Source organism: Genypterus blacodes, unplaced genomic scaffold (assembly GCF_046128005.1).
Source record: "Genypterus blacodes isolate CSIRO-AG114 ecotype Tasmania unplaced genomic scaffold, CSIRO-AGI_Gbla_v1 ptg000003l_1, whole genome shotgun sequence".
Lineage (NCBI taxonomy): Eukaryota > Metazoa > Chordata > Actinopteri > Ophidiiformes > Ophidiidae > Genypterus > Genypterus blacodes.
Genome location: NW_027466817.1, coordinates 5454162 through 5477057, shown reverse-complemented (window position 1 = coordinate 5477057; position 22896 = coordinate 5454162). Strand labels below are relative to the sequence as shown.

Sequence of the window (22896 nt, the reverse complement as noted above, 5' to 3'; positions counted from 1 at the left end):
ACCTGTAAAGCATTGCAGCGAAATCAATGCTTTTTTATTTTTATTTGCCAGTTATTTGCTGCTCTTGTACCTTAATTTTGTATCATTAAATGAATAGAATAAAAATGTGCTTCTTTATTTTAATTACATTTTTCAGTGAAGTCACCAATTGACCTACGTTTCCATTGTGTGTAACACCTCCTTGGGATGTTTAGACAAAGTGATTGTCTTTACTGATGCCACAGGTGAGGTGTGGTCACCTGGATGGCCAATCACACACACAAACTGCTTTGTTCACTGGTGGTGGTGGTGCTGAGAGAGCAGAAAGCTGGGATTTACTCCTCTGGTTGCTTCATACCTACACATCTGCTGGAGCTGCTAAATATTCTACCTGCAAGATCGACATTTCTGATTTATTTTCAGAGGATTGTGATCAAACAAGCAAACATGAACAATCCGGTAAGTATCCAATTTGTATCATAATGTAACAGTATCTGTCATATTGTTATCAATAATCAAGGAAGTGACAGATCCTGATTTGATATTTGCGTCACAATTCCAGTAAATATTTTCAGTTCCACTTCTATATTTGAAGAGTCTGATGTTATCAAGCAAAACATGATGCAAGCGATTCAGTATTATTCTTAAGTCACCAGTTTCTTATGTTCTAATGATTTATGTTTTTCTACCAACAGTATTTGGACTCTCAAGATGGTAAGTGGAAACCTCATCCACTGAGTCCATCTGAGACTCAGCCCCAATATGTTCATCATCTGGTTCCAAAGCCGGACCCCCTGCCCCCACCGGAGATCAGCCACTCCATCCCCAACCACAAGAGTAAGTCAGTCTTTTCATTAGTTTAAAATAAAGTTGAATTAATTAAGTGTTATGCAAAACCTTTGTATAGATTTTGAGTTTGATTGTATAATTAAAAAATTTACATACAGTAAATATATACAGTATTTTTTTCTGTCAATGCGAAAAGAAAATCCAGCTGCAAACTACCCAAACTATCCACGAAAAGGTGTATATGAATATACTGAAAGCTGCTATATATGTAAAACAAAAAATAAATAAATACAATTTAATTTGCAAAATCTTAATGATGCCATTTCAATATTACCTCCTGAAATATTTAGATCCCTAAAAATTAAATGAGCTTTAAAGATGAGTTAATTAGTGGACAAGCTGAGTTGCAATGTGTTTCTAATGTGTGTTGTCCTGCAGCTGTGAAGCAGAGGTGTGTGAAGTTCACTGTGGCTGCTGTGATCAGCCTGCTGCTCCTCCTGCTGGTGGCTGGAGTCCTGCTGGGTTATTACTGTAAGAAAGACACCTCAAGGTTTAATCAGTCCCCTCATCAGTCTTCAGAGTAGTATTATTATTATTATTATTATTGTTATTGTTATTGTTATTGTTATTATCATTGAAACTGAATGAACCTGCATCTGTGTCCCAGTATCGTCTCCCTGCGCTCGTGGGCTGCTGTGTGGCGACGGGAGTTGTGTGTGGGAGTCCCAGTGGTGTGACGGGGTGAAGGACTGTCCTGCAGGCCAGGATGAATCTAACTGTGGTAAGACTTCTCGGTGCTTGTAAGCTCCCCATACAGACTCTTCATCCACCTTTCATTTAAGCATTAATATTTATACACAGTTTACAGCTACATGGGACACACTGATATAAACAGACCTTCTTATTCTCCCACCTTTTCAGAATTGAGTCCAAGGGAACTGGAACCTATCCAGAGTATCTGTCACAGGGCTGAGACATTGAGAAAAACAAACTGATGCCAGTTGTTCTATATCTGCCATTATATTTCTACTTATTATATAAATCATTTGTATAGTTTTTTTTCTTATTTATGATAGTTCCCTTATTTGGATTTGCTTTGTTCATGATCTTTCCCTTAAATAGCCTCCTCTGTATTGATTGAAGTCCTTCTTCACATGATGTCATTCTTTTTAATGGGTCATCCACCTGTTTGCTGGTCACACATTACAGCTGGATGTAAACATTGCTATTTTGAGTATTATGTGCGACAAAAATTAGAATATGTTACACTCAAAATTGCATCGGTTGTATTGTCAGACGCAGCACTGTACAGTTGTCAGTTATTGTCAGTCTGAAATTAAATTGTGGCTCCTCTCACCACATCTGCTCTGTGTTTGCTGTTTGTGTTCAGTGCGCCTGCATGGCTCCAGTTTCCTCCTCCAGATCTACTCCTCACACTCTAAATCCTGGAAGGCTGTTTGCTCTAAAGGATGGACAGACCAGCAGGGGACGGCAAGCTGCCACCTCTTTGGATACAGCAAGTAAGAGGCCCCGGTGTGTATATCCAAACACAGAAGATATGCTCTGTTTGAGTGTAAGTAAAAGTTATATCTCTCATTTTGCTGCTGTGATTGACAGGAGCACATATGTTAAATCAGGCCAACAGACGGTAGAGTCCGGTGGTGGATTCCTAATAGTGAAGTCTGATGCCAAACCTGGAGCACCCATAATGAAACAGCTTGTTGACAGGTCAGTCAGCTGCTTATTAAGCAGCAAACACAAATGGCGAGAATTCATCTTTTTAATCTTAACTATCATAAACCAACATAAACCATCTCTCATGCTAAATATTTGTTTCAATCTGCAGCAATACCTGTCCTAACAACAATGTGGTGACACTGCACTGCATCGGTATGTCAACCTTTAGAAATGTATTATTTCTGAATCATCTTTGCTGATTGTTGTATTAATACACTCAGACTGTAATGTACCATCTTTGGTGCACCACAATATCTTCCCAGCAACAAAACAAAACATAACATAACATAACATAACATAACATAACATAACATAACATAACATAACATAACATAACATAACATAACATAACATTAAACACATCAAATTTGTCACCCTGGACAAAATATTTCCCATATAGACAAAAATGGTCATAGAGAGCTATGTTTTAAGACTCTCATTGTTTATACCTTTTTTAACTTGTAGCGTGTAAGCCAATAGTATGCCTTTACACCTTGTGTGGACAGAACTGTGAGCACCTCTATACCTGCCTGTATTAGTCTTGCATCCTCTCTGATTCTGCTATTTTCCTCAGTCTGTGGGAGTGGGCTGAACTCCAGCAGGGCCCCTGGGAGCCAACTGGCCACCCTAGGGTCTTGGCCCTGGCACGTCAGCCTCCAGGTCAAGGGCTCACACCGCTGTGGAGGGGCCATCATTACCCCCTACTGGATCGTCACTGCAGCACACTGTGTGGTTGGGTAAGTATATATGTATATCTCCCTCTCTGTTTCATTTGGCGTCACAAAGCTGTGGTTTTAGTGTGTTGAGCGCTGATTCTCCTCTTGATTGACCCTCTCATCCCTTCAGGCACTCGGACCCTAAGCAGTGGGCTGTGTACGCTGGAATAGTGGACCCACTGGGCCCTCTGTTCAACCCCGCTCACTCACTGAGCCAAATAGTGGCCCATGAAGGCTACAACACTCTCACTCAGAGGAACGACATTGCTCTGTTGAAGCTCTCCACACCTTTGGACTTCACAGGTTTGTAGTGATGAAAATCATACAGGACTGCTGAGAAAAGTCTAAACCTTTACCATAACAAAAGTATGAAATCCATAAAACCTCCTTACACCAGTGCTATGGTTTGTGTAGCCTCCAGAAATATCGCCCCTGTGTGCCTCCCAAATGTTGGTCTCAACATGACAATTCCCCAGAAATGCTGGATAACACGATTCAGTAGCTCTATAAATGGAGGTAAGACGATTATGGTTACATGCAGCAACATTGAGCAGAAATGTAATCATTTATTTTGGAAAAGCCTATTACAACATAGTCAAACTTTTCAAAACATTTTTCTTTGTTGGATCAGAAGATTAAAATCATCTGTAAAATGTGTTTCATAAGTTGTTATGCTTCAATATTGTAATTTGTACCTTGAAGAATTGAATGTGTGTCTATCCTAAGTTTACAACCCAGCACAGCTGTAACTTATAGCATTGATGATGGCTCTGTTCCATTTAGGTGTGTCAGCGAGCCAGCAAGCACAATAGTAGAATTCTGGCAGAAGCACAGCTAAATGGAATGCAGCCATTGTTAATGTTATTAGTTACAGTTGCGTTTAAAGATTTAAAATGTACAGTGAGAAGGTCTATAATCAGACTGTGAATACCAGACCTGGTACTGCTTCTGCCTCAGTCAATCACTTTGATCAACAGTAAAAATAAACACGTAAGCACAATTAAATTATTTTATTGATTATCTACATTCAATACATACAATTTGAATTCAATTCACAGAAAATCTGAGGTGATTCCTTCTGTTAGAGTTCCTTAAGGCTGATAACCAACTTCTGTGTTTCAAATACAACAGACTGAAGGCTGAAGAAGGGACCTTACTCTCAGTTTGTAGGAATTAGACAAAGACTGTTGGACCCAAATGAAAACAGGTGGAACAGTTTTGCACAAGATATGAAAAGACATAACTTGTAATGAGCTCCACAGCCTCATGGGGCCGCTAGTGTAGAACCCCGAATAGATTGAGAAAAGTAATGGTGGCGTCACTTGAAAGAGATATCAGACTAGAGACACAAGGGTGTGACGGTTCCCCCCTCTCTCTCTCTCTCTCTAGACTCTGGCTCTCCTTACCTGACAGAGGCTCAGGTGTCCCTCGTCGATAGTGCAAACTGCAACAGCTCCCTCGTCTACAATGGCAGGATATCGCAGGACATGCTGTGTGCCAGAGAAATAAAGGCAGGAGTACATACGTGCCATGTAAGATCCACCGCTGACATGCACATGGTCACAGCTTTCCCTCAATGCCTCTGAAATGGGATGCAAACACTGAAACCACCACAAATTTGATTATTTTTAGGTTAATGTATGATCGCTGCAGTCTTAGGATCACATCAAGGATATGAATCCAAAGCCATGTCAGTGTAACGACACACTCTTTTGTCTCTGTTGGAACATATTTTATGTAACATTTCATCATCAAAACTATTTCCGCTCTTAAAGAAGCTGTTATATAATGTAAACCAAGCCTCTACTGTAAACTGTGAGGCAGCAGAGTCCAATAGTCTCATGTTATAACTTATGGACTGTACTGATATATTCAATGGTTTTGGAAAATGTTTGCTGTTTTACATTTTGCCCAAAGAGTCTTATTAAGTGCTTTATTGTCAGGCTGACAGCGGCGGGCCTCTGGTGTCCCAGAAGGACGGCGTCTGGTGGCTCATAGGGGACACTGTTTGGGGAGACGACTGCACTGAACACAACAAGCCAGGTGTCTATGGTGACGTCACCCATTTCCTGAGCTGGATCTATCATCAGATGAGGGTAAGATAACTCTTAACCAAGATCCATCTGACTTATAGTGTACAAACTATGGTTCTATGTTCTATTTACAGATACACCAAGACGACTGATGCTCGGACCACAAATGGAACATTTCTGATGATTTATTTTACAATTTTTTTGTAATTGGAATTCTAACAACAACTGTATCACTGACATCATTTGTTTACATTATTGCTTAACCGCCATCATCATTTATTTGCTAACTAACCTGCTGTGCTCTTTATTCATTTTCTTTTACTTGAGATAAAATGCTTGAAGTAACACTTTATTTCAAATATTTGGATTTATGTATTGTTGTTCCTTTACTTAAGGACTCACTTCTGTGTATTATCTGAAAGTATTTATAAATAAGTGGAGACCTGGTTTTACTGACGTGGTACCATGTGCCAACACAAGATGTCACTCACAAGCCATATCAAACTTGTCCCAACGCAAACTTGCAGAACAATTATTAAGCAAAATCCCAATTTATAACTGATTTGATCACTTCGGTTTTATTTACAACACAAGTACAATTTGGCACAGAAATCATACACCTTTAAAATAACTGAACACTCCAGTACTTTGAAGAAGACTCATCTGTTTTTACAAATGTAGGTTTTAGCAGACAAAACCATTTTTTTCTTGCATATATCAGTGATTTTGACAGTGACAGTAAAGGGAATTAACCTTTTACTCCAAATAGTCTTGAGGAGAAGCTAGTCAACTTTGCAGGTAAGCAACCATACACTCTGATTTCCCATGTCTGTTTCCATCAATTTCAAAAATCCTTTACATTCTAATTTGGTGTTTATTTTGTGTAAATGTGCATTATAAATATTCGCCCCCACAAATCTCATAACTCTGTCTTAACAGCAAATATTTTGGAATTATAGTACAATCACAGTCTAGTGTTAGTCAAATTACAACACAACAAATTGCATACCTATAATTTACTCCCACAGATTGAGAAACATTGCTCTTCAGCTTTATATTACACTTTTGACCGACTTTTTAAAAGCAAAGTGCAATTCAGCAGAATAAGTCTCTAACCACAGATTCGTCCATATATGTATATATACGTATATACTGTGTGTATATGAGAGATGAGACTTTAAGACACTACAGGTACTGTAAAATTGTGCAACCTCTACCAGTGATTTCAGAGGCCTTTTCTCTAACCTTAAACACACGCCGGCATTGCCTCTAACTTCATGGCAGACTGGAATGAGGCACTGGAAACATTCCTTAATTCAATACTCATCACATGACTTAAGCACTTCAGCAAACACATCATCGGTCTGACAGTAACATGGAATCTGTTGTATTCTCTCGTGTTTTTTCCTTTAATGGAGATCTGACATCAGGACATCTTTATCATACAGCACTGTGATTGTTTTTCAGAAAGAACCACACAAACACACACACACTCATGCTGTTGTACAATATTGCTTGTTTTCTTTCAACTGTGTGTACCAGCAATACTTTAGGGAGTAATGTTCTACATTGTCCGGAAAACCCTTTTGAAAGCCCCACAGTGACTGTTCTCAAACTTGATTAGACTGATCACTCCACCTATATTTGATTTCAATAGATATTGATAAAGAGGGCAAAATAAAAGGTCACCAAAACAACACCTTGTAGTGTTCTAGCTGCGTTGCATCAAGGCCTTTGAGGTTACAGTCAGTGGAGAAATCGCACCTCTACTTGTTCAGCTGGTCTCTTCCCAATTGTTACATTCTCTACAACTGGCCAGCTGTCAGAGAGAATGAGAAAGACGCCAACAAACGTCAAATTGAGACTGGACATGTATGCTGCAGAAGTAGTAGTTTTTTTTTTTTTAAATAGTATAGAAATGATTTGAGGGTGGAGAGGCAGAACTGAGAGGCCGGTCTGTCCACACCCGCACCCATGGGTCTGATGAGTCCAGAGTCCTGAGCTGAGCATCTGTGATCGGTGAAGGTTTCTCTCCGCTGCTGTTGCTGGTCTCTGCACGTAGTCCCTTGCCCTCTCGCCCACTCCCCGTTAGTCACTTGATACGGTGGCGCACCAGCGAGGACTCGTCGGTGATCTCCCCGGAGTAGTCTTGCCGCCTGCAGGGCAGGACGAGTAAGAGCAGCAGGATGAGGAGGACCAGGGCGCAGACGGCCATGAGGGCGTAGGAGACAACCCAGAGGACGGGCTCCTTTACAGTCCCGCTGGAGCAGTCCGCTGCCACGTCTGCGGCCGAGAAGGGTCCAGCTATCTCTGAGACCGCCACGCCGCCGTTCACTGCAGCAAAACACGAGAAGAAAGAGTCGCAGGTGTCAGCTCCCATTGGCTGATTGGATATATATTTTTAAAAACCCATTTGTGACCAATACATTTACAACTTACAGATGATTACAAACACTTTGCTTCATTAGGACTAAAGGTGGAATAAGCTATGCAGGTGCTCATACGGGTTGAGAAAGTGACAGAAAATAATAGAGAAAAGCAGGTTTCATCAGGTTAAATCAATTTGCAGTTATTTCAGAGAGGAAGTTCATCTTTTCACGATACGATGAGATTAACACAGTCACACAGAACAGTGAACATCTGTCTGATAGTGAATTGCGGCTATTACTGATGAATCCCCGGAGGCCCGGATATTCATACATATATCGCCTCTGCTTCTCTCCATTTTGTCCCTTTATTAGGTGGAGCTAATGGGGATCACATCTTCCACAGATGGATTAACATGATGTTTAATGGAACAATCACAGATCACTAAGGAGAGTTGTTAGCCATCTGTAAATGTTAGCGCTGTGGCAGGACGGGGGTTAAACACAGTATTAGACGCATGGAGACCACATGGCAAATATGTGTCTGCTTGTCCCTCGGCTCTCGGTCTGGTGTTGCATTCCTGTAACAAAGCCCCTGCCAGAATCAGAGACCTTCTTCATATCGGAGTGTAATCGTCCACGTTTGCTGACTCGTTACAGGAAAACAGGGCCGGTTTATTATCAGGTGTAAACTCAAACTGGTAGCTCCTGAGCTGTATCACTGGAACAATGGGAGGTACAGTGCCTGTCACAAGCCTCTATGTGTCACCTTCAGGGTCCAAGACTGATTACTTAATATGGAACAAAGATGATCTTTGTGCTTTAACATGTAAGTAGGAAGCCCTTTTTCCTGAAGTACTTCATCTATAAGGGCAAAGTTCACAAGATATCAATTAATCATTGTTAGATAAAAAAAGGTTGTGATGTATCCAGAGTGTGTACTTGAATGTACCCTCACCTGCGCAGTTGCTGGGTGCAAAGCCCAGTCTGTGCTGGGCGCGGTCAAATACCACATAGAATCCTTCCATGACAGTAGCACCCATCACCAGACCATTAGCCGACGATGACACCCCGAAACGGAAGCAATCCAGTGTGTCGTCCACGTCCATGATTGGCTGGATGTATAGCTGGAGGAAGACAGGAGTCGACAAAGTGACGAGTGTGTGAGTGAGAAAGGAAGACAAACAGTGTCTCTTAAGGTGTGGCAGTTGAATCAGGGCCTTTAGGCTAATGGGGAACATAGTTGCGTGCACAGACTGCTCATTTGCGTGTGGATGTTTGTCCACGTACCTGGGGGAGGATGGTGATGCGGAAGGACTGGCTGGTGTTTGTGGCCCTTAGGTAGATGGAGAGCTTGGGAAAAAACCTCCATGGACTCTCTCCCTTCATCCAGCACGCGAGCTTGGTCCCGGCCCAAAACCCTGAGGAGAAATCCTGGATCTGGATCAAGGAGACGGCGGGCCAAGACGCAAACACACAGACAAAGTGTGGGTTTAGTATGTACATTCATTCAAAATGCCGCTTCCATATTCAAATCAACCTCTGGTTCTGTTTCAAGTGCAGTGCATAGGTGAAAAACTACAACAGACAAGAACAAAGAACACAAATCCCTCTGTTTCTTGCTATTCTCCCCTGCGTTTCTCTCCTCTGACTATACGTTTCATCATCATGTGCAGCGTACCAGTGAGGAGCGAGTGATGGCTTCAACCACGGCGTTGAAGACGTTGGCAGGAAGACGCAGCAGTGTCGTCCCGCTGTCAACTATGGCTTTATCCATGTTATACTGAAAGAGACGGAACGGGGATTAAGCATTGCGCCGATTCTCTCCTACAACGTGAGGAAATTCCCACTAAAGCAGACAAACTGGATGATATGCTTGATGCTCCAGCGCCGTCTCTGTTACAGTGTCGGTTCCGTGTTGGTATTTAGACGGTTTAGCCATTTACCTCTTTGCAATCCAGGTTGAGATTCTGGTCACCAACTTCCAGCTTCAAAACCTCCAATTGGTAATACCACTCCTCTTTTATGGGGGTGTACCACAGGGACCCCCGATACAGAGTGGGCTCCACCCCTCCCATGATCTACAAAGAAAGGGGGGGAGGAGATTGGGTTTAACTGTAAACACAACAGCACTGTGAAAATCAAATCAAGGGTTAATCCATGTATATTTTGGCAGAGCATGGTTAAATAAACACACACACGCACGCACACACATGAGCAAGCACCCTGTCATAGACTCCATCTGTCTCTATCAATGGGTCACATGACGGAGACGCAGCGAGCGAGCCATGAAGACCCTTCATGTAACAGCAACAGACTTGCTCTCAGCGGGGTGCCATCTTAGCTTAATTAGCTCGGCACTAACTCCACTTGGCTTTGGAGCAGCCCCGTCTCATCCGAGGAGCGTGGCGGCGGTGTGTTTAGTTTGTGCGATTGAAATTTGTGAAGTAGGGACACACAGGGATCAGACTAAATATCTGGGAATATTCCAAACCAAAGCCAGAGAGAAGAAAACTGGATTCAAAGACCTCCTCCTCCTATTACTTCCGACCAAACTGAAGGACATTTTTGGGTTTGAGCCGCCTCCAGATTACTCACGAGGCTGCCGCCCACGGGGTCCGCTGTGTTGCTGGCCGCCAGTCCAGCGCCACACATCTGCAGGGAGAAGATGTCAGGGATTCCCATCTCTCGCACGGCGGTGTTGAAGAAGGGCTCCACGGACGAATCAGGCTGATTGGAGGACAGGACATAGATTTGCTAATACACACCACGTCTCATTCTGCTACGTTTCATTTTCCCTTATTAAATATCCAGGAACTAATCAAACAAGGCAATATTTAATCTTCTAAATGATTTATTAGCAAACCCACTGCAACCCATGACATTCTTTACACTGATATAAGAGAAAAAAAAGGAGTAAAAATTGGTTACGACAGACTTTTGTGGCCAAAACTGGCATCATGTTCAACTTTAAAATCGCTCTGCCTGCCTGTGCAGCTGGACAAAGTTACAGTTAAAATATGCAAAGTAACTGCTGACAGGCTGGCGGAAGAGTCACTGAAGCTCTCTCACAGTAATCCAGCACAATGAATTCAGAAAACGTAACAATTGATGAATCACTAGTAACTAATTGTAGTCGCTGTGTATTGTCTGTGTGTGTTTGTGTTGGTAGAAAGGAGTTATAGTCCTCCTTGACTAAATGCTCCTGTTTTCCTGTGACAAACAGCCCTGAAGGGAGTTTGAACGTGAACACAGGCAGCACAAAGTGATCAGTGTGAGTGTATCTGCTCTTGCATTAGAGCCATTTTGAATTGAAAGGTGCCTGTAGTCAGTAGGGACAGAGTGAAGGCATTGAGCCGCTTTAAGCTGAAGTCACACTGTCGTCGCCAAAAGTCATGTTTTCAGAGGAAGATGACTTGGATTTGTACCGACGACTAGACAAAGCAAAACAGATCAGTTTGAAAAAGGATTCATCATTGAAAAAGAAAGATTATTTTTGAGATTTAACAAATGGAGAAAATTTACGATGCTACTTTTTTATCCCCTGACACCGATGCTCTGTGATGATCAATAAACCTTATAAAAGAGGGAATGTGCTGAAATCATACACTGAACTGAGTAATTGCATTTGCTGGTTGTATCCAATTTCTCTCCTTTTGCTTCTTACTTAACTGTTACTTTTGGTTACAGAGGAAGTTGGTGAGAGAGACTTCAGCGTGCGTCTTACCCGGGCCAGTGAGGGATAGGCCAGTCCCAGGATGCCCTGCCAGTTGACCCCGGGAAGGAAGAAGCCCTCGGAGGACATGATGGACGCGATGTTAATGTTGAAGGTCCCGTTGGGGCCCATGGGCATGGAGACGCGGTCGGTGCCCAGCTCACCTTCCCAATTGCCCTGCGTGTACCTGACGCTCACCTTCTGGCCGAATGTCATGTAAGTACTGGAGCTAAACGGAAAGATAGAAACTCACTAGAGACCTGCTTTATGTTTCACGCTCAGTCAGTTTACATGTCATGCACACTATAGGGTTGTTAGTACGTCTGCGTGTAAGCCCCATACATGGAAGGATTGTGTCATCGGCTGAATATACATGACTTGTTTAATCTGGAAGGGTGTAACGCAATCCAGTGTTAACATGCTTGATTAGTTTGATTTTCAATCACACTCTCTAGAGTTTGTTACAGCAGCGGCAATTTCTGCTGATTTCAAACTAATGATGATGGTTTACCTGTCATTAAAAAAGGATTTAATGAAGTTTAAAATGCATGTAAATGACTGACTGTGAAGTATAATCACTTATCAAAGGCTTACAGCATAGTGCAGCTAAATGAGTGTTACTTAGAACGAGTAGTGAGTTATTGGGATAGTATAAATGTCAAACAAGGGGACTTTAAATGACATTACACGCAGGTAAATCAATTCTTACTACAATACAGTCTAAGCCACTGGTTCCCAAACTTTTTATTTTGCGCCCCCCTTACAGAGATCAGAAGTGTTTGGCGCATCCCCCATACACACTCTCCCATCTCTAATACACTCATCAATCAATTCCGTCACGATGGTCAGTGGGTAATGGGGAGGAGAAAACTTAAACAAAGAGACGTCTAAACCCTAACACACACGCAGGCGAAATGAGTCATGGGTGTGAAACTCAATATTAGCACAGCATTTACAAGGGTTTGTCTATCGGATTACATAAAGTGCACGAGCTGCTCACAGATCAGTGTTGAAGTAGTGTGTAATAAAAGGGTGTGGAGCCGCCGCCACGGCAAAGGTACTGCTGCCTGTGTCCACCAGGATGTTCAGCTGAAAAACAAAAGGGCAAAGTATACATTAACGGGCGTATAAAATTAAAATCTGTCTCAAGCCAACCTCACTCCAAATGTCACCGACAGAGGAGTGACATAGTGAGAAACCATAGAGAAGAGGAAGAATGAGGAAGAACATGTAAGATGCAAAAAGATAGATAGCACAGACAAAACCACATTATCGTGTTATCGCTGGTGCCGAACATCCTTTCACAGTTTCAACACTTAGGTGTGTTTTGCAAGTACGCTTTAAAAAGTCTAAAGTTTTGATGCACTTAATTCCTCAGTTCAGAGCCATTCAATTGTGACACATACTGTATGTTCCCTATTTTGGGCCTATAATGTGCATCAGCTGAGTATTACAGCATCAGTATAGTTGTTTGTAGCCCAGTTGTGCCTTATTTTTTACATTCTAATGTCACATGGCTCATTACAGAGTGAGCTCAGTCTACTGCAATGACTCCCAACCTCTGTGTTCCATAAGTCACAAATGATAACCAGTGGCTATTTGACATGACTCATGAATGTTTCCCTGTGTAACCCTTCCTGGTGTGTGTGTGTGTCATGTGCGCAGCGAGCCCCAAGAGAGCTAGCGTGATAGCGGTAGTTGAGATAATGTTGTCTCCAGACATCAAATCAACGAGCAGGAACTAATTAGCCAACAGACTTGTGTAACCTAGACGACTGACCAGTGGCCACGTTAACACCCTGTGGCAGACATTCCTCACCGTTATGTCGGTCGTGAACCTGATGGTCCACAAGCGCACCCATACCTCAACGTTTACACACACAGTGGCTCCCTTACTTTGGAGGGACCTCGTTGCAAATGGCTGAATGACGTTCTATTAAATGGAGTTGATTCAGCAACGAGTACAAACAGTAAAAACTGCGCCAAACCGACAATCCTCTGAAAGACCTGATGGACAGGAAGTACGTTACGTGAAAGACAAACAAACCAAACTAGTTTTTTCCTACCAAATGTTGATTGTTGTTGTTCATGTTGTGTTTGTCTTAGTCCTTCCATGTGACACAGCTAAAGCAGGTTTAATTAGGACTTTATACTCTTTATATCATTGTCTTGTTGTAGCTGCTGAGAAATCAAAGATGTTAAAAAGGCTTCTTTCTAGCCAACGTCCTGTTTGGCACACTAAGGTGGGCATGAAGTCATTGTAGAACAATCTGTCCAGTATCAGCCGTGTGCTACAGTCAGACCTGGGAAGCCCCAGCAGACCTGTCTGTGGAAATCAGGCTTATCACTCCCCCGCCCCCCCTCACTGGACTGGATCTCGTCCCGCCGCTGTGACTGTGCCATCTAAAACCCCGCTGCTGCCTCGGAGATGGCATCAGTCCACTCACATGAGTCCTAAACCGGCCAAACAGGCCAGGCTGGAAAATACTGGAGCCTAATGGTGACGGTGGGGGGGCAGGGGGATTTCCTTATCCACACACCCTCTATCTTTTCTAGTCACACTATCCTCCCATGGCTTGGCTGCTGAGCCTCAGGCAAATCTCTCCCCCTGCTGCTGAGGCAGCCTGCAGTTGAGCTTTCACTGTCTAATTGGCAGTGGCTCCATGGCGGCACTGTGCATCTGCTACCTGTTTGTACCAATTAGCAGATGTGTGCCTCTCCAGCCGACACCGCATCCTAGCTGTGCCACATGCTAACAGATGCGGCAATTAGTGGCTCATTTGAATAGTGCCTCATTTAACACTGAGGCCCTGTAATCACATCATCATTTAGTTATAACAATATTGAGCGTATAACTCAATAGTATTGATTTACAGGGTGCTTTGACAGCGTCTTAGCAATCTGAACAAAAGTGAAGTGAACTCTGTTGTCATGTGTACTGAAAATAAACAGTTTTTACAGTAAATATTCCAAGTGTTAATGGGTGTGTAAATGTGATAATGACCTCCAGCCTGCTACAGTAGGTGTAATGCTGAATCACATCTCTCTGTTTATCACATTCACGTGACTCTAATATCACCCTCTATAATGTAAATTCATATGGAGACTGGACAGGAAGGTGAGCGGTGACACGACAGACAGGCTTTAAAAACTCTGATCTTTTTCAACTTCAAAGGCCGAAAAACAGGAGTTCACACCAGTAATGAGTTAATTCACCAGCGGCTTAAGCTTCCTTTTAAACATGCAACATCTTACAAACACAATGGCACAGTCTCGCTTTAAACTTACAATGCCCTACAGCTTCATGTATTTTTAATAGTGGAGGAAAAAAATCCCCTTTCCAACTCCTCCGGGACCACTTAGTCCATTTTAATCATTAATACAATCTGGTTAAGCATTTTACATAACGATCAGCGTAAAATGGTGAAATTAAACGACACAGGCCTCATTCTGTGCATCCGTAAGTAGTTAAGGATCAAACGTGATGTGAACTAGACCTTGTTTTGTACAACTCTGAGACATCACTTTCAGAACCTCGTAATCCTTGTCAGCTGCCTCCTAAGAAACAGTGGAGCTCCCAGGCAGCATCATGTGAGTGCATGTGAGCACCTTCAGACCCTCAGGCTTAGAGACTTGACTCGCTGCTACACACTCTACAGACATTCTATCCCAAACTAACAATCCAAAATCTTGGCATAACCAGAATAGTATTTGACATCAACCATTCCTGAGGTCATGTAAAGCAAACAGATATTTTCTTCCCCCATTTAAATATCGTCATTTTCACATTTCTTGTATTTATCTGGTGCCTGGGGCTAAGGTGTAACAAACACAACCTGCTCACTTTGTGTGTTTCCCATAGATCCCATGCAGATGAACCACCCCATCCTCACACAGGAGGCTTAGATGATACACACACACATGCAACTGTCTGAATCAGAGACCCTTACTGACACTTATTACTTTCACAGGAATATAACAGTGATTGTAAAACTAACTAACGCACAGAGACATTGTATATGATACTGCACCTTTTGACCAGGAGTGCCAACGGACATTTCTATGTAGTATCCTCTTCCAGAGTCCCCCTGTAAGTTATTAATCATGTCCAAAAAGTTGACAATCCCGCTGGGGTCAGAAGCCAAAGAGAGCCCATCAGATGCCTGCACCGACCGCAGAGGAGTCAAACCCACATCCGAGGAGACGTTGTACTTCCCTTGGTATATTTTCAGTGGAAAAATGAAAAAACAGTTGGCCACTCCGAAACATAAACTAAAAACAAGTGGCAGTAACTTTACCGGGACTGGATCCGTGTTTGCCATGGTGGCGTTAGCTCGTATTTTTAAAGTCAGAGCTGCGAGGAAAAAGTTTGCTCCTTAAGTTTTCAGCTCTGCCATCATGGACGCGCCTGTACTGTTCACAAACTTGGTTGAAACTCTTGTGGTCCTTTCGTCAAAAACAAAACAACATTCTGACATGTTAGACGTCCGTGACACACGCAGAAAGCGCCGCTTGTCTGCAGTCAGCAACCCATAACGCAACTTCTGCAGCAATCTACCGCCCCACCAAGTGGCCTATTGTGTTATTTTCTCCCCACCCGTGATGCGACAAAAAGAGAATGTGATTGGTCAATCGGCGTCAGGTGATGTGTACTTCTTTCTCGGGTTTGTGCAAATGTGGTCGTATAGTTTAAAGTTCGGTCTCCATAATCTTTATCGCACCCCTAAACATAACATAACCCCCAAAATGCACAAACTAAGAATATTCATGAGATGTCTTTGCTTCCCTGATGTCGGTGCGTGTTCTTCCGTATTGGCTACAGACTTCCAGACTGCCCGCCTGCTTGTCGGAACACGGGTGATAGTCACTGAGTACAACTTCCTGTTATTAACTTAAAAATAGAACACACGCGGAATCAATATTTTAAAACCACGAAATACTAACAAAAGTTAAAGGCTTAGATAGAACATTGATACATGAATAAAAATAGTGACATATGAAATTAAGAATGATTAAAGAGCTAGGGATGAACTGAAAATATGTCTACTAATACTCCAAACACCCCAAAACTTGCCAGAAACATTTGGTGCTTTTCAATTCATCTATTGTATTTCAATTGTATTTTTTTAATTTGCATTACCAATTTATAGTAGTGAGAGGAATGCTACTACTTCCTGTAGGATCACTCAAAGGTATTTTAGTTGTGCTTTTAGTTTTTATTAACAGATACTGAATAGTGATCCTCCATACCCTGAGCTCTAACTTCTGATCAATTTAACGATTCAGTTGTACTGGAGACAACAATGTGGAGGGGAATAAAAGCTATTGAATAAATTGTGCGAAGACTTCGTGCATTTCGTGCAAGATATATCCAAACTTTGTGAAGATTTTCTTCTTCATGTGTTTCTTGTGCTTTCAAGCAGGAAGGTCTCTGGGGTAGAGGGGAGATCAATGTCACAGGCCTTATCCATGCTGCTCAGTTCACACAGAGACAACCACTGTCTTTCTACGAATCCCTCATGAGTTCCATGACAACATTCAGAGTTAGTGTCACATGTTCACCCCTCCTCTCCCTCCCTGTCTCCTTCTCCCATTGAAGTTAATCATTATAGTTACAATAACCCCAATAATGTTGAAAAAAAAGACCGTGACCACAAAAATGCATCTTTGAAGCACATGGTGTGTCATGCACTGGGTCTTGTGAATGAACCCTTTAAGCACAATTCTGGTTTGTCTTCCGTGTGACTGAGGATGAAAAAAAGCAGGTGGAAACAGGAATGCATTATTTAAGCAGTATTGCCTATGAAACACTTTGAATCCAGTAGCTGATCATAAGGCCTGAAGTGAATCTTTTCTCTGCACTGCATTTACTTCATTAAATCTTACTGTGGTCATGCAGCTTCTTCTGTAATTCCACTGCTGGCCACCATGTGGCGCTCTACACCATTACTGTAAAAGACAGAGGGGGGGGGGGGGGGGGAGAGAGAGAGAGAGAGAGAGATAGAGAGAGAGAGAGAGAGAGAGAGAGAGAGAGAGACTCCCACATGTCCACATAATCACAGATGCAACCTCCAAATGATTAAGCTGAATTGGTGTCAGTCACTATGATATTTGTGGATTAGACCTAATGACATAATGAGAGCTGATATAATTCAGCACCAGCAGTGTGAGCTTAATTTGAAGGTGACAAATGAGTTCTCAGTGTTTCTACCACCCAATCCAATATCTGTCATCGCTGCAATACAGTGTATAGACATTATAAAGGAAAAGAGGTTTCCATCTTGTTTTTTTCTCGGTTTCCATCCTTAAAAATGATCTGCAATTATCTGTGCTGCCATTTAGCTGCTGAGACTGAAGTGAGTCAACAGAAAATAGAAAATTGCAATGAGTCACAATCCTCTTTGGACCTTTTCTGCTGCATCTCCAGCGTGCACATCCTGGGGAAATCTGTCTTTTACTTGTAAAAAAATGAGATTTTTTAATTCAAACAAACAGTCAGTGCTGTAGCAATGAAGTCTTGGATGGGGGGCATTATTATAGCCTGGGCTCTGGGGTCTGGCATCACGCAGAGCTGTGATAAGCAGCCCCACAGACAACACAATCACTGCATGTCTGTAATGCTTATCTAAGATTTGTTGAATCTGTTAGCATTTCCCTGTGATATTAGGTGCGGCGTAATTACAGCGCAGGCATAACAGAGCTGGATGAGCAGCAAATGAGGTCATTATGATTAGGGTCCCACATGTTTCAGAGGCAAATCTCATTTTGATATCCAGTCTAGCATTTTATGTTATTAGCACAGTGGTCAAGGTCAATTAGCTTTTGTTGAGTGCATTCAAATATTTACAGTGAAATGATGGAGTATTCTTTATTCATTTATTTCAATTGAGATATATTAAAGAAAATCTCTTGCTTATTTTGTACTTTTGTTTCATTTCGTTCTCGAGCCTCACGCAGCATCGAGTGACATATTGTTATTCTGTTCTTTGTAACAAGCTACTTCTGTGTGTCTCCCTCTGCCAGAACTGTCAACTCCCTAACAAGATGTACATATTCACAGCTGCTGCTGCAGGAGAGCAGCCCAAATGAGGAGAGCCTGCATGAGATAAGAGGGCCCAGCCAGACAACAGGTGTGTGCAGGGCGACTGGAACATCAGCAGTCATACAATGGTAACTCACCGTATGTATCCAGCCATATAAAAGACAGCTTTTTTTAGATCAATTACTTGGAACTGTACATCTTTCACTTCTTAGAAAGGCGGGAGTATGACTAAGGATGGCTCATGCTAGTCTCACAAGGCTATTCACACTTATACTCCCCCCTCGTGGTGGTAGTGTTGCCTCTCAGCAGTGTATCTGTATCTGTTTGTTCATTCGTAGTAAAAGCATTTGTGACACGTAGATTAGTCATAGAGGCGAGCGTCTAAACAGGCCGCAGTGGGTGTCAGGAACTCTGCCACCCTCCTGTTTCTCGCCTCAAGACTCACCAGTTGCCAAAGTTAAAACTACACACACACACATATACTGTATGCAAACATAAACACACACACACACCATCTGTGTTTGCTCAGATGCCACTGATCCCACCTGATGTGTTGAGTGCCACCGAGCAGATGTTGGTGTAGCAGTGGGCACGAGAGCAAAGGCTGATTGTGGCTATCCTCGTCTCTGAGATGGTGCTCGTCTGCACTGCTCAGGTATTGTTCTGTAGAAGGATCGACTCAATACAGTGTTTCTTTTACTTATGCACTCTACATGCCCATGACAACAAAATCCATCTGAACTCATCCACTGGCTCTTGTACCTGTGATACAACATATTATTGTTTATTTGTGTAGTAAATAGAAATTGAACTCCTTATCTAATAGATGATACAGATTTGTTTTTGCACCGATTGTACTGGCTGTGAGTCTGAATGAGTCAAAAGGGAAGCAAGTTGGAGATTCTAGCTTTTTAGCTTTGGTTTCATAGGGATAAACCTGACATATTATGGGCTGATGATGTTAATTGTTGAGATGGCAGATGGAGTGTAGATGTGTGTGTGTGTGTGTGTGTGTGTGTGTGTATACTGTTGGCTGTCCCACTCCCCCTGATTCCCAAAGGGCATATCAGGTGCAACACCTGGAGGTTGTTTCCTCATTAAGATGGGCATCTCCAAGGTGCCAATTAGAACAGCTGAACTTGGCTGTTAGGGATCATGGGTGGATTGTCAACTTGTCAACTTTCATGCTTCAAATATACAGCATATTGGTGCACATCAGTGCAAATGTTAAGCTACTGTATTTCTGTTGTTGTCTTAAATAAACAGCACATCTTCTCACACTCAGGCAGAGCAGAAATTTCACTCTGATGTAATATTCTCAGGGATGCTGCTGTACCGACTCACCTTGCAGTGTGGTATTGAGTCTCCTTTGCGCTTGACTGTGTCCCTCTGTGCTTACAGCTATCTATCAGTTTCATAGCGTGCAATCTGCATCCTTCCAACCACTACCCGCCCACCAGTGCTGTATCTGTTGTGTTCGTGTGCACCATTGTGCACATAAAATGTGCATAAGTGCACTGTGTTTTTTTGCAAAAGGCTGAAGTGTGAATGTATTTTCTGACCCCCTCCATAATAAAAGAGAGGGGAGCTCCCGGGCAGATAACACCCACCACAGAGCTTAGGGGTAGCAGAGTGTGTGGGGGTGCTCGCCCTCTGGCTGGATGCTAGTCAGAGAGGGGGAGATAAGGAGTGTGAGGGTGGGAGTGTGTTTGTAGGAAGGACTGAGGCAGGAGGGGAAGAGGTTCGAAGGAGGGGGGGGCTTCTTCATACATTTTTATGACCACATAGATAAGGTCAGTAGTGTGCCATCGTTACTAGGCAACACTGCGACCCTGAGTTGGATTGAGTTGTGAAGCTGAGAAGTCAGATATTCTTATTACAACAGCACTGCTTCAGTTCTGCTGTGTGCATTTGTTAACAAGCAGCCTGTCTCCATGTGCTGTTCCGAGTCAAGGCTGAAAGACGACTTTAACTGGGCGATTAACTGAGCCTCTACAATAATTACAAGGCCGATGATTGGGATATTACATTGTTACAGCCGTGTTGGTGCTATACCAATACTCACGCCCGGGCCAGATATGTGATGATGGTAACAGTGATGAAAAATGAGGGTGTGGTGTTTGATTATATATTTTTAATGATCCAGTTCATGTGGGGATACACCACACTGTGGGTGTATTGATTTTTCCAGTTTTCAAGCAGAGAATAGAGATGGAGACCAGGCACATATGCAGCCAGCGTACAAATCACCAAAATGCACCCCGTTCTCTCCCTCCTCTTACATACACTCCGCCACCTTTCGTTCCCATCCCTCTCCATGTCTTCTTTTTGTATCCCCCTTTTCTATCAACACTCCATCCTCCATCCTTACTTCCTTATTTTTGCCACTCCCCCAGCACTCCTTTGCTCCGGCTTGCTCCCCTTCCTTTTCTCTCTCTCCTCCCATTTCTGTCCCCTTCAGCGTCCTAGTTTAGCACGTCAAGGTTGGCTACAGATATGCTCCTCTGTGCCTTGGGGCTAACCAATGGGAAACTGGCTGGGGTTGCTGTAGCAGGCTGGGTTGTTGGTTGGAATCGTGAAATGAGAGAGAAAGAAATGGGAAAAAAGGTTATTATGGTGCATGTTCCGCAGTCCATTCTGGCAGAGTGAGGATTTGGAGTCTTAAAGGTTAAATCAAATATCCTGGAAATCTGAATAATTACAGGAACATTTTGAACATCTTTTAAATCCTCCTATTATTTGTTTAACCATTGTCAATTGCATGAGGCTGTGACTACAAAGTGGCATTATTTTTGGATTTATAGAAGAAGATCAGACATCTTAAATCCAAAATGAAGGCAGGATATTCCTTTAATATAAAAAAATCTGAGTCGAAGAACTAATAAGATAATTTCCAACAATACAGCAATGACGAAATTCAAATCATATACCATACTAACATGTTTTCATCCATCTCATCCTATGCTACCATGGGTGGCCCTCCAGTGATACTCAGACCAATCACCCTGTCCATATATGTCCTTAACACTCCTCACTGACACACACAGATGCACATATCCTGCCCTCTACAGTATTTCATCCTTAGCCCTCTCAAACTCATACATATAGCATACATGTGTCTTAATGCTGACTGACCCAAGAGTGTTTGAGCCCCTGTGGGAGCAGTAGTAGGTATAGAGTACCCTGACCATCACATCACTCTTGTCCTGGCACACTGTAACCTTATACACTCTTCTATCAGGAGCCACGGGTGCCGCTTGTCTCTTATCAACGTCATTGTCTTAGCAAACAAAGGGGATCATTATACCGGTGCTGAGAATGTTTCTATTCTGAGTTAATGGGTCACATAGTGTAAGGTAACCTGATCCTCCTTTGGGTGAGTAAGGAGCAGGCCAAGGGCTGACATTTTGCTGATGATAGGCCAGTCTGTGTTTTGTTGTAAGAGACACTAGGCTTCACAGGACTTGTCAAAACAGGAGGCCCCATCCCAAGGGATTACCGGGCCTGACTGCACACACACGCCAGGGACAGGGTCAGCCAGAGGGATCCAGAGGGTGGTGGGGGACGTGTGTGTATGGACATTTGTGCGATGTGTGTGCTAGCAGAGGCGAAGGTGTTGGATAGACGAAGAGACACAATTGAAGGACCAAAGCGCCTTTTTTTGGTTTTCTTTTGGAAGACAATAGTTATTAGCAAGAATGAAGTATTGTGATATGGTATCAATTAATCACACATGTAGTTTATGCTGTTATTGGCATGGCAACTGGAAAACTCTTTATCATATCCCCTTTAAATCAACATTTGGTCTAAGTGGTACTTTTATGTCTTTTATTATGTAAACCAGTGCAGTCAAACATTTAATAACGTACAATGTTTATGTAGAGTGTGCATGTGCGGTGTGTGTGTGTGTAAGAGAGAGACACAGAGCCTAGAGGCTGATGCTTGAGGAAGAGGCACAGCGTCACCAGAATGTCCTGAAGGTCAGATGAAAACTTTCAGTTTAATCAACTGAGTGGGCTTATCACACTGAAACAGGTCTAAAATTCATTTGTGATTATCTGACATGCAAACGTAAAGATGCAATTTTAACACCTATTTCAAGGCGAACAAGGCTGTTTCCAGCTGTATATGAATCAAGGAGCATGACTGAGAAGCGTTTGCCCTTACAGAACAGATATATCTGCTGCTGTGTTTTATGAATGACCCCCAACTTTAACCTGAATCCCTGTGGGAAATAAGGTTGTTCTTATTATTCTGAATATTCAATTACAGATATTGTCAGCCTTTCATATAGAATGATTTGACACTGCAGACAACATTCAATATTCAGTGCATAGCATCTCTGTATAGGATCAATAAAATATTACTACTACGAGGACTGTGAATATCCTTTATCATCAGTGATAACGCCGGGAGAAAATAAAGCATAATAAGCACAGATCCCATGTCAATATGAGTATTACACTTTGGAAAGTGATGACCTTGGATGTGCAATGCTCGTGATATGCACTCTCCCAAT

General features: G+C 42.6%; 2 protein-coding genes across 2 annotated transcripts; one reads left to right on the top strand and one right to left on the bottom strand.

Annotated features, from left to right (window-relative positions):
• The first annotated feature begins 297 nt into the window (after positions 1-297).
• LOC142994587 (transmembrane protease serine 2-like) lies at positions 298-5326 on the top strand. The gene is made up of 12 exons (XM_076145332.1): positions 298-438; positions 675-816; positions 1207-1299; positions 1436-1549; positions 2159-2288; positions 2386-2496; positions 2615-2658; positions 3080-3242; positions 3352-3524; positions 3636-3737; positions 4611-4753; positions 5165-5326. Exons 1-12 carry the CDS (start codon positions 427-429, stop codon positions 5324-5326), a joined length of 1389 nt encoding a protein of 462 aa, XP_076001447.1. The 5' UTR covers positions 298-426.
• A 487-nt stretch (positions 5327-5813) lies between these two features.
• Positions 5814-15911, bottom strand: bace2 (beta-secretase 2). Its single transcript, XM_076145319.1, has 9 exons — positions 15367-15911; positions 12336-12424; positions 11348-11564; positions 10219-10350; positions 9567-9701; positions 9302-9403; positions 8911-9060; positions 8579-8747; positions 5814-7588 (listed from the first exon to the last, which is right to left on the bottom strand). Exons 1-9 carry the CDS (start codon positions 15655-15657, stop codon positions 7347-7349), a joined length of 1527 nt encoding a protein of 508 aa, XP_076001434.1. The 5' UTR covers positions 15658-15911; the 3' UTR covers positions 5814-7346.
• Positions 15912-22896: the final 6985 nt, after the last annotated feature.

Coding starts and splice junctions, on each gene's coding strand:
- LOC142994587 (XM_076145332.1), top strand. Junction 3,243..3,351: donor GCAGCACACTGTGTGGTTGG/GTAAGTATATAT, acceptor TCATCCCTTCAG/GCACTCGGACCCTAAGCAGT. Junction 3,525..3,635: donor CACACCTTTGGACTTCACAG/GTTTGTAGTGAT, acceptor TGGTTTGTGTAG/CCTCCAGAAATATCGCCCCT.
- bace2 (XM_076145319.1), bottom strand. CDS start 15,657: ATGGCAAACACGGATCCAGTCCCGGTAAAGTTACTGCCACTTGTTTTT. Junction 9,061..9,301: donor CCATCACTCGCTCCTCACTG/GTACGCTGCACA, acceptor TCCTTGATCCAG/ATCCAGGATTTCTCCTCAGG. Junction 8,748..8,910: donor GCATCACCATCCTCCCCCAG/GTACGTGGACAA, acceptor GTCTTCCTCCAG/CTATACATCCAGCCAATCAT.